The sequence below is a fragment of the Buteo buteo genome, chromosome 2 (genome assembly GCF_964188355.1).
Source record: "Buteo buteo chromosome 2, bButBut1.hap1.1, whole genome shotgun sequence".
Lineage (NCBI taxonomy): Eukaryota > Metazoa > Chordata > Aves > Accipitriformes > Accipitridae > Buteo > Buteo buteo.
In genome coordinates, this window is record NC_134172.1 from 76,721,901 (window position 1) to 76,739,272 (window position 17,372).

At 49.1% G+C, this 17,372-nt stretch overlaps 1 protein-coding gene across 1 annotated transcript in view; it reads left to right on the forward strand.

Annotated features, from left to right (window-relative positions):
• Positions 1–5,365: 5,365 nt before the first annotated feature.
• Positions 5,366–17,372, forward strand: part of NTSR1 (neurotensin receptor 1) — a 58,850-nt gene continuing 46,843 nt past the window's right edge. Inside the window, exon 1 of the mRNA XM_075022591.1 lies at positions 5,366–6,048. Coding sequence (XP_074878692.1) covers positions 5,383–6,048 — 666 coding nt within the window. The 5' untranslated portion in view covers positions 5,366–5,382. The remainder of the gene's footprint in view (positions 6,049–17,372) is intronic.

Below are 17,372 nucleotides of genomic sequence, written 5' to 3' on the forward strand. Positions count from 1 at the left end.
TATTTCCAGCATTTAATAAAAAGACTCACAATAGGAAAGAGCACAAAGCATGCCTGGCGTTTTTTGTGTGTTTCCTGAAATCCAAGGCATTTAATAAGGATTTGGGAGCATTTCAAACGTGTGGGAAGGTCACTGGGAAAAGGCAGTAAGGAGTGTTTGGCTGCCAGGGAGTTTTTACTGAGCTGCTTTTTCATTTGCATTTCAAAATTGCCAGGCAGGCTGAAATTGTGAAAAAAAACCCCAACAAAACAGGAATTATTTGGGGGGGTTGGGGGTGAGAAAATGAGGCTAACGTGTGCCTCCTGGGATTAGATTTCCTGAAAAATGTTGGTGGGGTGTATGGGGAGAAGGGATGGTGCTGAGCTGGGACCTGGAGCTGGAGTATTCCCCAGCACCGAGGGCTGTGCTCCGAGCCGGCACCGCTGAGCGGAGCTGTTGGAAGCGCCGCTGGCAGAGCCGCTGCGGCTCTGGAGATCCAGGGCTGCAAAAGCAGATTAAATCCTTTAGAAATAGAGTAACCGCCTGACTGAATGTGCACTGAGGGTGCCAGCACCGTGCGCGGGGCTGCGGCGGAGGCTCCCGGCTGCAGCAAGTGTAAACTCTCCCTTTGGACTCTTCAGTCCCTTTTCTTTGTATTTGTTTCTGGAATAAACCAGAGGATTTCTGAAGGGAAACCCTGTGTGCGGTGTGTGAGCACGACTGCCTATGTCTTGAACACTTACATTGCATATATGAAGATAAAAGTGTCGTTACTACCATGAGAAATCTGATTTGAGCTTGCTGCAGTAACAACTCAGGGGACCCAAAACCTACTTTTATCTCTGAACTAAATCAGTTGATATCTCCTGTGTGTGTGTCCAGTTAATATATCAGCCTGTGTCTGTTTGAGACAAATATTACAGTGTCTATCAGCCACTACAACCGTTAACTTTAAAGGAGTTTTGCCAAAGCAAAGGACAGAATTTGACCATGAAGCACACAGAAGACAGGACCTGTAAAAGGTATCTGGACACCTCATTTCACAGCTGTCCCTTCCCAGAGATTGATCCTTCTTCAGGGTGCTTCTCTTACCAACATCCTCATACACATCACGGTGTGTTCTGCATTTCATATTGCCTTTTTTTCTTTTTTTTTAAACCTGCCCAGGGACACAAATGCTGGGCTATGTGATCATTGCTCTGCTCTGGGTATGGTCTGTCCACATTGCCAACCCACACACTAACGTGCTCACGCTGTGGAGTCTCAGCAGGTTCCTCTGCTATGAAAATCAGAGGCAATAAATATGCCATGTATCAACAGTTTTGATTTAAAATACTCTCCTGGAATCAGTTCAGCCAGAGGCAGTAAATAACACGCAGCCACTGGGAATCTTTTATTGCTCATCCAAACTAGCAATACTTTATTTTGCAATATGTTGAGTGTAGGAAGGGATGCACTTCCATGCCTGTAAGTAACAATACAGTCAATATGGTCATCAACAAAGCTGATACAAGAGGTCCCTTTTTTTATCACCCCTTTCTCCTTCACTTCCTTGTTTTTCAAGCACAGCGTCCTTAAAAAAAAGCCCTGTACACCCGAGGATTTTACCTTCCTTCCCCACCTTAGACAGTCCTGACTTTTAGGGAAAGTCTGTCTATAGTGAGTCCACTGGGAACTGATTTTAAAGGCTTGAATCAACCCAGTGTCGCCTGACTTGGGAACCTGCTCTAACAGGTAATTGGGGCTGGGTGCTCAGACTTCAGTGGGAAAAAGGCTGATGCTGTCTTTTAGCACTCACCCCTTGCAGAGCTTTCCCTCTGCTGCTTTCCCTGCCATTCAGAAAAATCCCACCTGGAGAAATCAGACAGGAAGAGGATTAATATGAAAAATTCCTAGTGGTCCCCGATTGCAGCTGGAAAAAGCAAAGATGAAAACCACTTGGGTCAACATAAAAGGGAGTGAGGCAACCTGTGGGCCTCACATCTTGGTCACTGTGGGACCCTCAGCTCAAAGTCCAGGCAGTTTTAATAGATGAGGTCTTTGGGTGACATTTTCCTGCAAGATTTTAAGTAAATGCCTTGCTGTAACATTTGAGATCAGGTGCCTCTTGGTTTCCATGATTCTCTTCCTTTTTAAGCCACAGACACACACATACAAAATATATTAAAACAAGCCCAGCTTAGCTAAAAGGTCGGCTAGTTCAGAAACAAACAGCGGGGATTTAGGCTGGAGGCTTTGGCGCACAAGAAGAGAGTGATGCATCTCCGGCTCTGCTTTTGCTTGAAGGGGAATATAGATTAAAACCTTGCAGGGAGCAGAATCGAAGGCAAGAAGAGATACATTTGTCACTCATTTCATTATCCCACACCAGGAAAGGGACTTCACACATCCCCCAGGCCACGTACTAGCAGTGGGAAGAGGAAAGAGGTGCTGGATGGATGTGCTACACGGCGAGGTGGGAATGGGGTCGATCTTCCTTTGGCAGGGCTAAACCTCTGCCTGCTCTGAGACCAGGGCTGGCAGGGGCCAGGCGTGGACCAGCAGTAGGTGTCCAGCTCTGTAAAAGTGATGTGAGGACAGAAGGTAGAACCTGCCTGGACCAAAAGCTTTCTAAAAAAAAGAGGGGAGAGGTTAACCCCATTCCTTATGGAGAGAGGCAAGAATTTCTTTTACTTTCTCCTTTATAAGAAGTGACCCGCACTTCTGCATGGGGAATGGCAAGGCTGCATCCCAGGAGACAAGCTCTTTGCTCAAACCCAGGTCTAAGAGAAATGGAACAGAGCAGAGCTATCTGCCCATGACAGTGAGAATGCTTCACACGCCAAGGAATTAATGGAATTTATTAAATTAATTGGCTCATAGAAATATGCTGCTGAGGCCTTTACTGATGGGAGCACCCAGCCCATTTGTTGGGCAGTGGGTACCCTTCTAATACACTTTTACAAAAGGAGAGATTTGGCTGGTACAAACTGCACCAATCTGTTAAAGCGTTGCTTGTAAATCAACAGCCACATTGATTCCAGGTACCTGATATTTCGTTGTGTAATTAGAATTATGTTTTAACTATATCTCTTGATATTCCCTGCCAGTACTTGGCATGGATGGAAAGTGGAGGAGGCAGCACACGGAGCACTCGGGAACAGCTGCTGGGACAGAGCAGAGAGACGCAAAATTCCCCTTGTTAGCAGCCGTGCTGGTGCATTGCCTGTGTGCAGAAACATGAGGCAACAGATTCCAGCACAGAGCATTTCTAGAGACAGCTATTGATATAAACGTGCACATCCACACTGTAAAATTAGACCAGCAGATGGGTATCTTGCTTGTGGGGATAGCAATTGCTTTGCACAAGGCCAAAATGAAGTTACAGGACCAGGAAGGGACAATAACTCTTCATTATAGACAAAGATCCCAGAGGAACTCACTTGCTGCCACTGTGGGAAAAGTGCTTTAATCCAGGAGCATGGGTTCGTGCTCGGACCACGGGGCCATAAGCTTCCCGCAACTTGGAGGCTGAGGAATAGGGACACCGAGCACCCAGGAAAAGGTTTGCATCCCAGCTGCCACTCTCCTTCAGACACCAGTACAACCCACCGCTTATCTCGTGTTCCATTTTCCTTTGTTGGGATAAATATTCTTGATCCAGCCCAAGAACTCATCCAAGGACGAGGAGCAACGGGTGAGACCAGCTGGGAACACCAACCCTGACAAACTCCTCTCGGCTAATAGAAATTTGATAACAGAAGCTTTTAAATGAAAGGAACATTGGTGTTAAAAGATTATTAGTCATTCTTTAAACTAGTGTGGGATGAGTGCCGGAAAACATTTCTCTCCAAATTTGTATGAATAATATGACTAAATAAATCTGATTTTGGTTAGTCTTCCATGGTGATCCTATCAGATGGATTTAAGAGGAGGAAAGTTTGGGGGAATATTGACTCTTGGTAGATGGCTGTTGAAAGTTCACTATTTGCATGCAGAGGTCATTTGATTGACTGCAGGATTAGACATCATCTTGCATCAAATGGATAAGCAGACTGCAGGACCTCGGTGAATACAAAGCCCGCTGGCTGTTGGGAACCAGGTACCCAGCATCTGCTAATGAATAAATGGGACAAATTATGTCTGTCTTCTTTGGATAAATCAGTGATTCCCCAAAGGGGATTTTTCTAGGTGTACTTTATGCATTTGTAAAGTATTTTATCATGAAGACAGCTAAGTGGACAAACAGCTCACTAGTTTTACAGGGCAGCTGGCTGGCTTGGTGCCCCAGACCTGAAAGGGTAACCCCACCACAGACCGCTCATCCACGGGGGGCCCTTTCCTGCGGGGGATCCCCTTGTCACCTTCAACACCACCACGGCACCCCCGCAGCCCCTGCAACAGGGCAGCTCAGAGAGGACCCCCCCAAATCTGAGGATATGGGGATAAAAGGGAAAAAGTCACCGATGGGGACCAAAGCAAAGCAGCTCATTGCCATCGCTGCTGTGCCACGGCGCTGGAGGTGCCCCAGCCAGATCGGAGCAGAGGTAGATATTTTTAGGTGGTTTTTTTCCCCTCTTTTAAATGCATTTCTCCTAGCAGCAGCAGCAGATGGGTGGGTATTTGGAGCCTAGCGGGACATGTGGCTGTCCAAGGGGGATGGAGCATCCCTGGGTACCTCTCCTCTCCCCGGGGGAATGTGTCCAAGGGGGATGGAGCATCCCTGGGTACCTCTCCTCTCCCCGGGGGAATGTGTCCAAGGGGGATGGAGCATCCCTGGGTACCTCTCCTCTCCCTGGGGGAATGTGTCCAAGGGGGATGGAGCATCCCTCCCCGGGGGAAAGGAGGTGTGTGGGGGGGGTGGTAGTGCTCGGCCCCCCCCCCCACCAACCCTCAGCTTCCAGCCGTGCCTCTGTGTCTGACTTTTTACAAGGGATGGAGAAGGAGGGGGGGTCCCCAGCGGGGAGGGGCTCTGCAGCCCAGCCCGGGACCGGCTCCCTCCCTCTCTGGGCTGTACGAGGCGGGCAGGGGGTGGGTGTCTGGGGGTGGGTGGGTGGGTGGGAGTGGGTGTGAGTGTGCAGGGAGATTCCTGCCCCTACCAGGACACATCTGGGAGCCGGGGGGAGCTGCAGGGAGGAGGGAGCGGGAGCTGCGGGCTGCTCACAGCCAAGGCTGCTCCGGCGGGGGGGGGGGTGTGTGTGTCTGTGTGTCTGTGTGTCTGTGCGTGTGTTTTTCCGTCTGACACGCACACGCACGGCAACCCGGGAGCGGCAGGCGCCTCCTCCCCGCCGCATTAAAACGAGCCAAGTTTCCACGCCGCGGGGCGGGGGGTCGGGGAGTGGGGGGTGGAAAAGCGGCGGGTCCGGGCTTGGAGCCGGGTCCGGGCGGTGCAGCGGCTCCGGTGGGATCGCTCCGGTACCGGGGATGCACCTGAACGGCACGGCCCCGGCTTTACCGGGCGGCCCCCCCCGCCCGCAGCCCGGGTACGCCAACGCTTCCAACCGCTCGGACCTGCTCCCCAAAGGACCCGACGAGGAGGACCTGGACGTCAACACCGACATCTACTCCAAAGTGATGGTGACCGTCATCTACCTGGCTCTCTTCTTGGTGGGGACCGTGGGGAACTCCATCACGGCGTACACGCTGGTGCGCAAGAAGTCGCTGCAGAACCTGCAGAGCACCGTGCACTACCACCTGGCCAGCCTCGCCTTCTCCGACCTCCTCATCTTCCTCCTCTGCATGCCCATCGAGCTCTACAACTTCATCTGGGTCCACCACCCCTGGGCTTTCGGGGGGGTCGTCTGTAAGGGCTACTATTTCCTCCGGGACGCCTGCACCTACGCCACGGCGCTCAACATCGCCAGCCTCAGCGTGGAGCGCTACATGGCCATCTGCCACCCCTTCAAAGCCAAGAGCATCATGTCCCGCAGCCGCACCAAGAAGTTCATCAGCTGCATCTGGATCGCCTCCTTCCTCCTCGCCATCCCCATGATCTTCACCATGGGGGAGATCTACGGCAAAGACCGCGATCCCGATTCCCTCATCTGCACCACCATCGTGGACGCCTCCACGCTGAAGACGGTTATCCAGGTGAGAATCCCGGTGGGTAGCCCCCCCCTCCTTCCCCGGGCTCGGATGGCCAAACTTTGCGGAGACGGACGGGGCAGGAGGGGGAGGCTGGCATGGGGGTCCACCTGGGGAAGTGGGGTGTCCCGGGCAGCCCTGATGGAATGGACAGGACCAGGGTGCAGGCAGGCAAGATGTTTTTGGGGAGAGGGGGGAGTGGTGTGTCTCGGCTTTGCTCACTGTCCCCCATCCCGCACCCCTTCCAGCCCCACAGGCTGAGACCCTGCACCAGGATAAATCCGTGCAGCCCCCCCAGGAGCTCCTCTCCCAGCGTGACCGGTGCCCAGAGCCCACGCTGTCCCGGACCGGGAGCCCCATGTGCCGCAGACCCCAGGGCAGCCGGACCCCGCTCTGCTGTGCGGCCACTGTCTCGGACCAGGGATGCTCGGGTCCTCCCCAAATGTGGCAGTTTGTTGCCAGAAAACTCACAAATCTCCCCCCTTTCTCTGCATCTTCTGCGTCTCCTTTCCTGCTGCTGGAAAGCAGCCAGCAAGATCGAGGGAAAGAAAAGCATCTCCCTCTCCCAGTTCCTTGGATTGATCCAGAGCCCATCTCCTCTGTGTAGTGACAGATCCTAATTTCAGAAAGTTTGGGGAACGAGGTGTAGCAAAGGCATCCAAAAAGGAACTGCATCTTCAAAGCCAGAGGCTGGTATTTTTGCCGGTTTGGGAAAAATCCGTAGCTGGTTTAACTAGCAGACCCCTCCTGACTTCTGAAATGCTTTGCTGGGCTCCACACACGGCTTACCCTAACACGCCCATGCGTGGAAAGGATTTCAGCATCAACACTTGCTGCGCTCCGGTGCTCTGAGGGGTTGAGGCATTTGTTTACTGGAGCATTAGGCTTGAAAAATGTAAGTGACATGGAAGGCGAGACAGAAAGAGCAAGACACCAATCTCCACAGTCCCTTTGCTGCCAGGCTCGCATGTGATAGCGTCTTAATCTTTTATTTTGAACATGAATTTCAGGTGGGTTTAATCAGCAACCAATTAGAACTTCAAACGGCATGTGTACTAAAGCCTTTGAAGTGTTCCTGCACTTAAAGGGAGGGAACTTAAACGGAAACAAATCAGAACCATTTCTCCCACTAAAAGCGGATGAGGGTACATGCAGTTAGATTTAAGCCCGGGGCCTGTAGATGTTTAGACATGTCTCTCCAAGTTTCCCTCTCTACTGCTCCAGTAAACCAAAATCCAGCCCCCCCAGAAGCCGTGGGTTCCCTCTGCATTTTGTCTTGATACCTAACTTTCATCTTGAGATGGTGGGGGCTGTATTTCTCCTGCAGGTGCTTTGTAAATGTTGTCAGTGGCAGCCCAGTGTACTTAAGCCAAATTCTCTAGGGAGACGTGAGCCATCTGATTTGAGAACAATGTGGCTGAAATGCATTATTTCCAGTCATCTTCCTCTTAGGATTAAATTGATGCTCATTGTTACCATGATAGGGCTAAAACCAGAGGATTATTTCCTAGCCATGTCTTTGGAGATTACAGTTTAAACAATTCTCAACGTATTTTACAGTCTTGCTATTATTCAGGCTATACCTTATCCTGTTAGCCAAGTAAGGAGTAGGCAGGCGTGAATATGCCGTATGTGAAGTTCACCTGTGGGCTTTTCCTCATGTATTCTTTTTATTTCGCTTGTGAATTAATTTAAAAGTAAAAAGAAACAGACAGCTGTTGGGGGAAAAAAAAAACCAACACAACCCTACCATACTGTTCCTTCTCAGGGGAACTGGCTACAACAGTAGATTTGCTAAGATAGGAAGGTTTTTTAATGGCTTCGGTCCATTCCTCTGAGCACAGGGAAGCAGCAGAAAACGTGATGCAGGGCCCTGGACCGGGGGAAGCTCCAGAGCAAATAAGCAAAGCAGCTGCAAGTCAAGTTTGAAGTGCATTAATGGAAACCGTTGCACAGTGTGTGAGCAGGCACTCTCATGTCATAAGCTGTGCAGAGGTTTGAAAAAAGACAAATAATGGAAGACCTGTGAAAGAAAGGGCAGTGGTAATGTGGAGAGTGACGTGCAGAGGTCTTGCTGGTTGGAAAACTGGAGCCCTGGTCTTTCACAGTGGATTCAAGCTGCTTTAGAGCAAGTCTTTGCATCCCTTTGCATTCATTTTCTGTCTTTAAACTACGTAAAGCGACGATGCACTTGCTCAAACTGGCAAATAACTTGTAATAAATCACTCAACATATTTCACTCCTCTTCCTGTTTGGCAAACTGTCTAAAGCAAATTGGGATTTTTTTTGGAAGCCATTAGTTTTCCAAGAGGTTTTATTTGTTGACTGATTGAAAGCCAGTCCCAGAACAGAGCAATTGTAACCATTTATAGACTCAGAGCCCAGCGTGAGCTGCGGTTCTGCTGGGATCGTCGCATGACAACGCTCTTCCCTGGGCTGGAACAAGCTTCCCAGGATGAATGTTTGAGTGTATTAACTTAACATCTCTCATTTTGGAAAAGTTCCTCTGTATTTGCTTGGAATATTTAAGTTTCAGCTGGCGCTCCTGAGTGAAACTAGACTGTGTGGGAACAACCAGGTTCCCTTACACCAAGAAAAAAAAAAAGTAACTATTCAAACAACACTCCGCATATTTGATTCTCGCTCCTATTACTTAACTGGCACCACTTAAGCTCCACAACAACTGTAAGAAGTAATTACTGGTATTCTTCTAGTAATTACAGATTGCTCAGTGCAGCACAGACGGATGAGCACAAAGAGCAGTAAGTGAGATGTTCTGCGGGGTGTCACTGTGTGTCACCACCATCACTACGGCCAGGCACTGCACATCTCTCCTCGTGCCATCGAAATGTAAGCTCTGGGTGGCCTCTGACACTTAATTCTTTAGAACAGTACTGTTTCCTAACTTTGTTTATCGCTATCCTTGCAGCTGCTTAAGTCAGCCTGTGAATCTGGTTTATTATATATTCTTCATTGCCAAGCTTGCCTGTTACTTCTGTCAGTCAGGGACATCTGGTTTGAATATTGGCATCAGCATGGGATCTGGTAGCAGGAAAAAGTCCATTATAGCCACGTTATTTAGGTCTAGTTAACACTTCAACTGGCAGACATCCTCTAAAACACACTGCAGCCAATTTTTGGGGTTTTTTCCACATAAATTAAGCACCTCTTAAAGCCATCCCCATACAAGTAAATTCATGTTTTCATGCCACTTCAGCTGGAGGAGGTTTTAAAAGCTACTCATTGTGGCAGCAACAGATAAGAGAGCGCCGAGGCAGAATGAGGTGTTTCCACCGTTCCCTTGCGGGTCGGGACCTGTGGGTCTGGCTACTTCACAGCCTTGCAGCCCCGCGTGCCGTTAGTATCATACGCTCCCAGCCCTGTTTTTCAAAAAAGCCTGAATTTTAATGGCCAGGTGGCGGTGCACATCAGTTCTCCTTTATTGCTTCTTACTTTCTTACCTTCCTACCTCTTTTCTGGAGAGGTCCTCGGTGGACCTGGGGAAAGAGGGGAAGTTGAAAGAAATACCTACAGTCCTGACCATCAGTCCCAGCACACAGAGTCAGGCAACCCTTCAATCTAAAATCTCATGTGTGCGAGGGGAGGGTGGGTGTGGGCAGCTCTCTGGCACCCCATAATTCACGGGAGAGAGAAAAACGTGTTTTCCCGTTGGCATGGCACAGTCTGCGCTTGGATGGCTCTGCTGCAAAATGTCCCCTAAGCTATGGCAAGTGCCTGGGTAGATAGTGTCTGACACATGCTAATGTTTTATTTGCACGGACAGCTGGTGTGAACCCATTTATTAAAACACATGGCAGCAGGCCCTGCGCCTCCATAAACTGTCACAGCTCCATCAGCTCCAAGTTGCTCATTTGATGGGGCAACTTCTCGGGAAGCACACTGGGAACTTCTCTGGATCTCCTCACGGATGCGGGCGGACAGCTGTTTTGCTGCCGTTCGGTTCTGCATCAGCCCACCCTTGTGTGGCTGCAGCTCGCCTATCCCTCCAGATCCCTTGTTTATTATGTTTTATGAAGTCTGCTCATAGTTTAGATGATTCGTAGAGTAAATAACTCTGCACATGAAACAACCGCTTGCCCAAGGAGGTCCTCTGCTTTATTTCTTCCTACATTTCTTCTTGCAATGCCTTTGAAGGAATGTGCCTAATAGCTTCAGGTCTGAAGGGGACAGGAATGAGGGACCAGGTATTGGAGCTGGGAGACGCATGGTGCAGCCTGGCCTCTCTGCATCCAACACCACACTCTCTACACACTCTTCCGAGGCCATCTATTCAATTCCCGTTTGTCCAAAAGGCCCGCAAAGTCATTAAATCTATGCATGATGTTGCAAGCACTCTCTTCCACTTTTGTCCGGTGAGGAGCACCTCGGCAGGGTGGTGCGATGAGCTTTCTGCTGCGACGGCAGAAAATAAACATGACAAGCATCTCTCCGTAGTACGTGAAAATACCAACCCGTAAAACCAAATGGCTGAATTCTCTCCAGGTTTGCTGGCAAATCATATCCAGGATTAGTCAATGGCTTCAGTTCAGGAATCCTGCATTTATACTGATGTTAACTAGAGGAATTGAAGTTGGTTTCTTTTCCTTAGGTCACAGCCAAATTCCTAATATGGCTTTTAATAATAGTACTGTTTTAAATCACTCACTACTGCTCCATACAGTGATAATCCCACCCGTCGGGCCTGGCTGATAAAACTATTTTGGCTACACACACAAGATCTCTGCCCACCAGAGAAGTCCACGCCTGGGTGCCGCTAACCCCCCTGGCGGCACAACAAATCGGCACCTTTGTGGCAGGACTGTGTCCCACGAAAAGTTGTTCCGTCAGGTCACGGTGCTGCCAGCCCCTTGGGTAGACAAGAAAACGAAGGTGTTGGTGTTTAAATGTGCCTGGATCCGTCCCCACAGTGATGGAGAGACACCTGCCCCAGTGGGGATGCCCATCGGTGGTGTGAGCATCCCTAAAAAGCTGCCTTTTTTCCATGGACTACACCGGGAATCCAGGGCTTTAATTCAGCATACGCACGACAGCCCAGCCTGCCTAATCCCAGCCCGTTTACACTGTGGTCCGTCTTGCGGCTAGATCTAAATTAAATAAGCTCTTGTGTTCATTGCTTTACATAACCACTTGGCCTGCTGTGTTTTGCCAGTTCTTACATAATTTCTCCTCTTTTTTTCCCCCAAATGATTTTAATTCAGTTGATTCTTTTTCCCTCCCCCTTCCTGAGATGTCAGCTGGAGGGATAATAAAAGAACAAGGAAATGTGGCCGATCAATTTAGCTCTTAGGTTTTCCTATTAATAGCAGTTTGTAAAGGCAGAAGAGGCAAAGGTAATCTAGTAGTTCCTCTTCCCAGAGAAAAAAAAAACCAAACCCAAAAAACCTGCAGCTGCCTTTAATCTTCTTCCAGATCATTTAAAACAGCTATTTAATTGTCTTCTCCCTATTTCACCCCTCCTCTCCCTTAAAAGGCTTTTACTATCGTCTCTGTGCAGCATCTGCTTGAGACTCACAGATGGCACTTTTGCTTCCCGACGTTTAGAAACGCTTCTGTGTCCTGCCCGAGGCGCGCGTGATGGGCAGCATCCCACCGCGGGACACGCGGGGGTCTGGGTGGGGGACAGAGTGGCTTTTGGGCTTCGACTGTGTCACCCTCGTGTTTTCCCTACTGTGCAATTACTCCTTGCTGAGGGGCACGGGACAGCGGGTGAGCAAAGGTATTTGGAGAGGCTGGGGAGCGTGGTGGGGTCCAGGGTGGACAACGTGGGAAAGGCTGAGTGTTGTGGCCATCTAGCCCTAAAGTAGATAATGTTAGATGCCAAAACCAACAGTCCCAGTGCTGTCAACCCTCCTTTCCCTTGCATTAAGCAGATGGAGCTGGGTTATTACATTCCCAATCTGTCTGATTGCTCTCCGGTATAAGCCACTCATGCCGTGTGAAGCTGGAGATGCTTCCAGTGCCCATCCTCCCCGTATTTCCGAACCCCACGTCCCTCTCACAGGTGTCAGCACCTTCAGTCTGGCATGGTAGAGAAAAGCGGATTATAAATTCTGAGCTTTCCCAGCCTTTTCCCTACTTCTGCACACACAGAAGCACCCTGCAGTCGCTTGTCTGGGGTGACCATCTGAGACCAGTCCAGTCTCAGCTGCTGGTCCCCATCACCCTCTGAAGGATACATCTGAGCAGGGGACCTGGCCAAGCCCATCTCCTGGTTTCATGAAGAGCTGCCTTTCTCTGAGTGATAAATTTTGCTGCCTTTATTATGGAATTTGAGTTGATATTTTAAAAATTCCCTTACAAAATGGCAAGTGTCCTTGCTAGTCCCAGACCCCTTTGAAATGCAAGCCAAGAGCACTTTGCATCATAATTAATGCTGGTCTGGCATCACGATAGCTGGTGGTCCGGCAGCTCCTCTCCCCGTGGCGGAGGGAGCATGGAGCATCTCGAGCATGGGCATCGCTTCCACCTCGCTTCCCAGGGTGCAGATGGCACCAAGCACAGGGGCTGCTCTTCAGCAGTGAATTAAAAGTGAATCCTGCAAGGCTGCAGCCCAGAGGGTGGTAGGACGTGCCTTGGAGGACAAGGGACAGAAGAACCACACTTGCATGAGCCCTGCCATGGACAGGGACCTGCGTGAGACACGGGCACGGGGCAACACGCTGCTTCCCTGCCTGGCTCCGGGCACCAAGCTCTCGTGCCATCCCCTGCCCAGGCTGGGCTGACTAGCTCTGTTCTGTAATTTTGTGTAAAGCTGTGATCTCTTGGAAAGGTTTGGGGTTTTTTCCCTTAAATGAAGCTCTCAGGGAGAGGGCCAGCTAACTCATCATGCTCCAATAACATCAGCCCCCACGTTTTGCCTCCCATGGATGCCATTTCTTCTATCCAATTTCAAAGCATTTTACGTGTGGGATTAAAAAGAAAAAGCTGATGATAAATCAGTTGAGCTGATGAGTTATTCAGGAAACAAGTACTTGGGGCTGGTTTAGAAAAGGTGGTGGTGATGGAGTACTAACCCTGACTTGGTAGCAGAAATTTCTGAGCTGCCAGTTCATTCCCAATATTTTCCTGCATTCAAAGTATCGGTTGTTATGTATTCCATGTATGGGAGGGAAATAGGAGTGAGACAATTTGATATCCCTATCCCCAAGTGCCTTCCTGGTGCAGCTGGGTGTGAAGGTCCATCCTCCTCCTCCCTCCCTGGGGTATCAGAAACCTGTCATCACCCCTGCTCCTGCCAGGACAGAGGATGCTGTGGGACGGGGCTGTACCTCGCCGGGGAGCGCTGCTCTCGTCCTCATCCTTCGGAGAAGATGCATCTGGCAGGCTGGTGGAGCTGGTCACCCGCAGGTGGTTTGAGCATGTGAGATTTGTTTCTCGTCTCCCGTGGCTTTTTCACTTCAATAATTCTCAGTGCTGAGAGTGCACTGTCGGGCACGGCTTCATGGGGGCTTTTTTTCTCCTATGGAAAAAAATATAATAGAATGAACAAGGTCTTTTTAACTGAACTTTTTTTTTTGAGAGAAAGTTCACTGAGGTTTCTTTGAAGTTTTCAAGTTCTCAGGGACTAGAGGCAATTGTCAGTTGAAGACAGAAATCAGAGAGATGAGATTTTTCCTAGTGGAAATGAAAAAAAAAAAAAAAGGAAAAAATGTAAACTTTCACAAAGACTTCAGCATCTGAAAGGGGGGAAAAAAGCATTTCTTTTATGAGAAGTGCTCATAAAAAAGTTGGGAGTACTTCTAAACTATAAAGCCATGCACATAGCGAAAAGCATATTCAGTATCAGTAAATCAGAGCGGCATCAGAGTGACAGCTAAGCTGGAGGACGTGCCGTGGGTTTGGTGGCGTTGCTCGTGGCCATGTTGCCGGCTCCGGCAGAGCAGTCTCCCTGCCCGACAGCTCCTTCCATGATTTACACCAGCCTACGGATTTACGTCTCCCCAGATGCTGAACCCTGTGCAGTAAATCTCCCTTTATAAAACCTTCCAGGTGTCTCTTTGCCAAGCAAATTCCTAAATATATAAAAGAGGAACAGGCAGCCTAGACAGGACTGGGCATTAAGCCTGATTTCAGCAACATTTTCCCCTCTCTTTGCAAATACGCCCTGGTACTTGCCTGCCAATTATTACTCCCTCTAGATAATAAAGAATAAACTTTGGGCCACTGCTGGTAGAGCCAACTTGCATTCTTGAAGCGAATGGTTTACCTTGCTTCAAGAGATCTGTTCCTCCTACAGAGGAAACGAAGGAGATTAGCAAACACTCCCTTAGCACGTGGTATGCCCATCAAGAGACTCCTGGGATCCTGGAAGCTGCCTGAGGATCTTCGTTTCGGGGACTCAAGGTGGACCTGGTTTAACCTTTCCATGCCTTCCCTCTTGCTGAATGACCCCTGCAGAGATGACACTTCGGATGTGCTGACAAGCCCTGCCTCCTAGCAACAGCGGGTGTGTTTGGAACTGTCATACATTAAAATATCATAAATTGTCCAGGTACCGTTTCTCTGGGGCCAAAGAAAACCTGCTGTCCCTTTGCCTGGAGCACTTGCCTGACCTTTGGAGCCTGCGGTCATTGCAATGCCACATTCTATTAGTTGTAACATAATCTAGAACAATGCAGGTCTGCAGCGCTGAAGTGAATAAATGTGGTCTCGGTACTTGGTAGGACTGTCATATCACCTTGTTCCCTTGGAGAACTTGTTTAATAAGTCCATAACTATTTGAGTATGTTCGATACCAAATTAACCTGCTTTTCCCTCCTATTCTATGGGTTTTTTTCAAAACCATCTTATAAAACGGCAACTCGCGCAGCCACTGGGAAAGTTTAGCTCATTGCTTGCATCACTTTGTTGATTCCTCCTGCAAAGACTTTACACTTGATCCTCACAGTGGCAATTTATACATTTTAATATACTCGTTTCATTCAAAAGAGAAACTCACAGAACTGAGTTTCCCTCCCCAAAGGCCACGTTTAATTTCTTTATGACTGTCAGTCACGGGCTTATGACACTGCCATACTTACTTGTTCCTTAACTCCAACTGTGTGAAGTGTGACAAAGCACTGTAGGAGGAAGGCAAATATATATTCAGCTAATAAATAGATATTTGACCTCAAGATACAATGATGGGGTGGTGTGTATGCCCCAAACACTTAATAGACTGCAGTCGCTAACCCAAAGGACAAACCCAGCCCCAGGCTCGTTGTCCTTCACACCGCTTTGGCAGCTTCCAGGTGCTCCCTGGCCAGAGCAGGAGAGCCGTGGGATGGAAAATCCCTTGGAAGGGCAAAAAAATATGCAGGAATTTGGTCAGAAAGCATGTCACAGTGCAGCATGTCACATTGCAGCATGCCCAGCGGAGCAGGGCACATGGCCAGCCTGGCAGTCCTGGTCCAGCCCGGAGACCAAGCCATGCCAGGAAAAAAATCCTGTAATACCTGAGGCTCCAAGAGGCAGAGAGGAGCTGCGGCAGAGAAAGACACTGGGGAAAAGCAGCAATAAAGTAACCGCTAAGTTCGTTGCCCCTTTGGGATATGCTTTTTTTCTCCCCTGAGAGTCTATTTGAGTTCTCTTTGCTCCCGTTCTCAGCAGTACAAGAGAAGGTATAGGCACAGCCTCATGCCTGCACTGTTGTTGTGAAGAAAATCCATAAGCAGAGCGTGGGGAGGTGGAGAGGGAAAGCAAAGGGATGGCGGTTTGTGGTTTTGTAACAGGTTGGTTAAAAACAAGCTAGCAGGGTCTGAAAGCGGCTGAGGGGGTTAAAGATGGATTAGTGGGCTGGGCAGTCAGGAGGGCACAGAAATGTGGCGTGACATTGCATTGATCGTGTACCTTCCTGCAAATATTTGTGGTCTAACTTGTGTCCCGGGGTGGAGGGACGTTTCATATCCATGCTGCCACGCTGTTCTCTGCCATAGGTACCATGAGTATTCCCGGTGGCTATTACCAAGTCTGAAGCAAACCAGACCAACCTCAAACCCTTCTCTCCTGTACTCGGTTCACGATGGTCGTTCCCACCTTGCCCTCCTCCAGCCCGGGGTGCAAATCAGGTGATGTCCTCCCGCACCATGGAGCAAGCACAACTCCCATTTCTTAATAGTTTCCAAACTGTCTGGCTCTATAAAAATCACAGTGCTGGCAGCTGTGCTGCTGTGGCAAGTTTTGCAGGGAGCACGACGTTTCTCGGCGTGATAGGTATACGTTTCCCAGGACCAAAGCCCCAACTCCCATTGCCCAAAATCTCCTCCTGGATTTGGGGCCGCTGACTGCCGAGGGCTCAGGTGGAAAGCAGATGTATTTTGTGTCGCACGAGCCGAACCTCTGCCCCAATGCCACCGGCCGTGCTCGTGCTCTCGCTGCTCCTCTGGCAGGACGTGCCGGGGACAGGGAGGAGAGCTCAACCCCAAAGCTCTTCCCCAAAAGGCTTACACCACAGGAGTCATGGCCCTGCTGCTGAAACACCTTGTGTTTACTCCAGGGATTTTAATTTTCATCACCAAAAGCTTCAGCTCTTTGACTTTTGTGCAGTTGAACCCGTCTATCGCTTCATATACTCTGAGGCCAGGAGAAGTTTTTTTCCGTCATTTGCCTAAAATACGTGATGAATTCATCTCAGTGCAGTTTAGCACAAACTTTTTACCTTATTGCCAGAAGAGCAAGGCTGACTATGTTCCTATAATTAAGATGTTTACATATCGAAGGAAAAGACGGATGCACTTGAGGTATTTTGCTCCAGCAAACCTATATTCTGCCCAAACCAAAGTGTCCACAATACAGCCAGCACTACTAGAGCTTGGGATGAGACTACAAACCCCACTAAGGGAGTTAATTGCCCCCCAAAATGAGTTTCCTAGGGCACCAATGATGGAACTTGCCACTACCATTTCCTCCAGCGAGTCAAGCAGCCGACAAAATCCATACGGTCCGCTGTTAACAGTTCTTACGCTTCAGTCTGCAGTCAACAGTGGGACAGTGTTTGACTTAAATATAGCCTTTAATTTATTTATAACTGCATATCCAGCGCTCACTATCATATTTAATGCAAATAACATTCAAATGAAATCCCCACTGAGAGGCACATTATGAAGATTAACAGCCTGGCTTTTCTGTTACTCCGGTTTATATGGTGCTGATTTGTGCTTGGTGCTTTATAGGCAAGTGTTAAGAATACTTGAATCAAGAAATCTGTATCTAAGACTGCCATTTTGCAAAAAATCAGTGCCTGAAAGCCTGCTTGTGGCTCCACAGCCAAAGGAAAGGGCTGGAGGCATAAAAACCTCTGGGAAATGCTGAAATTCAGGTAGGCAAGAACC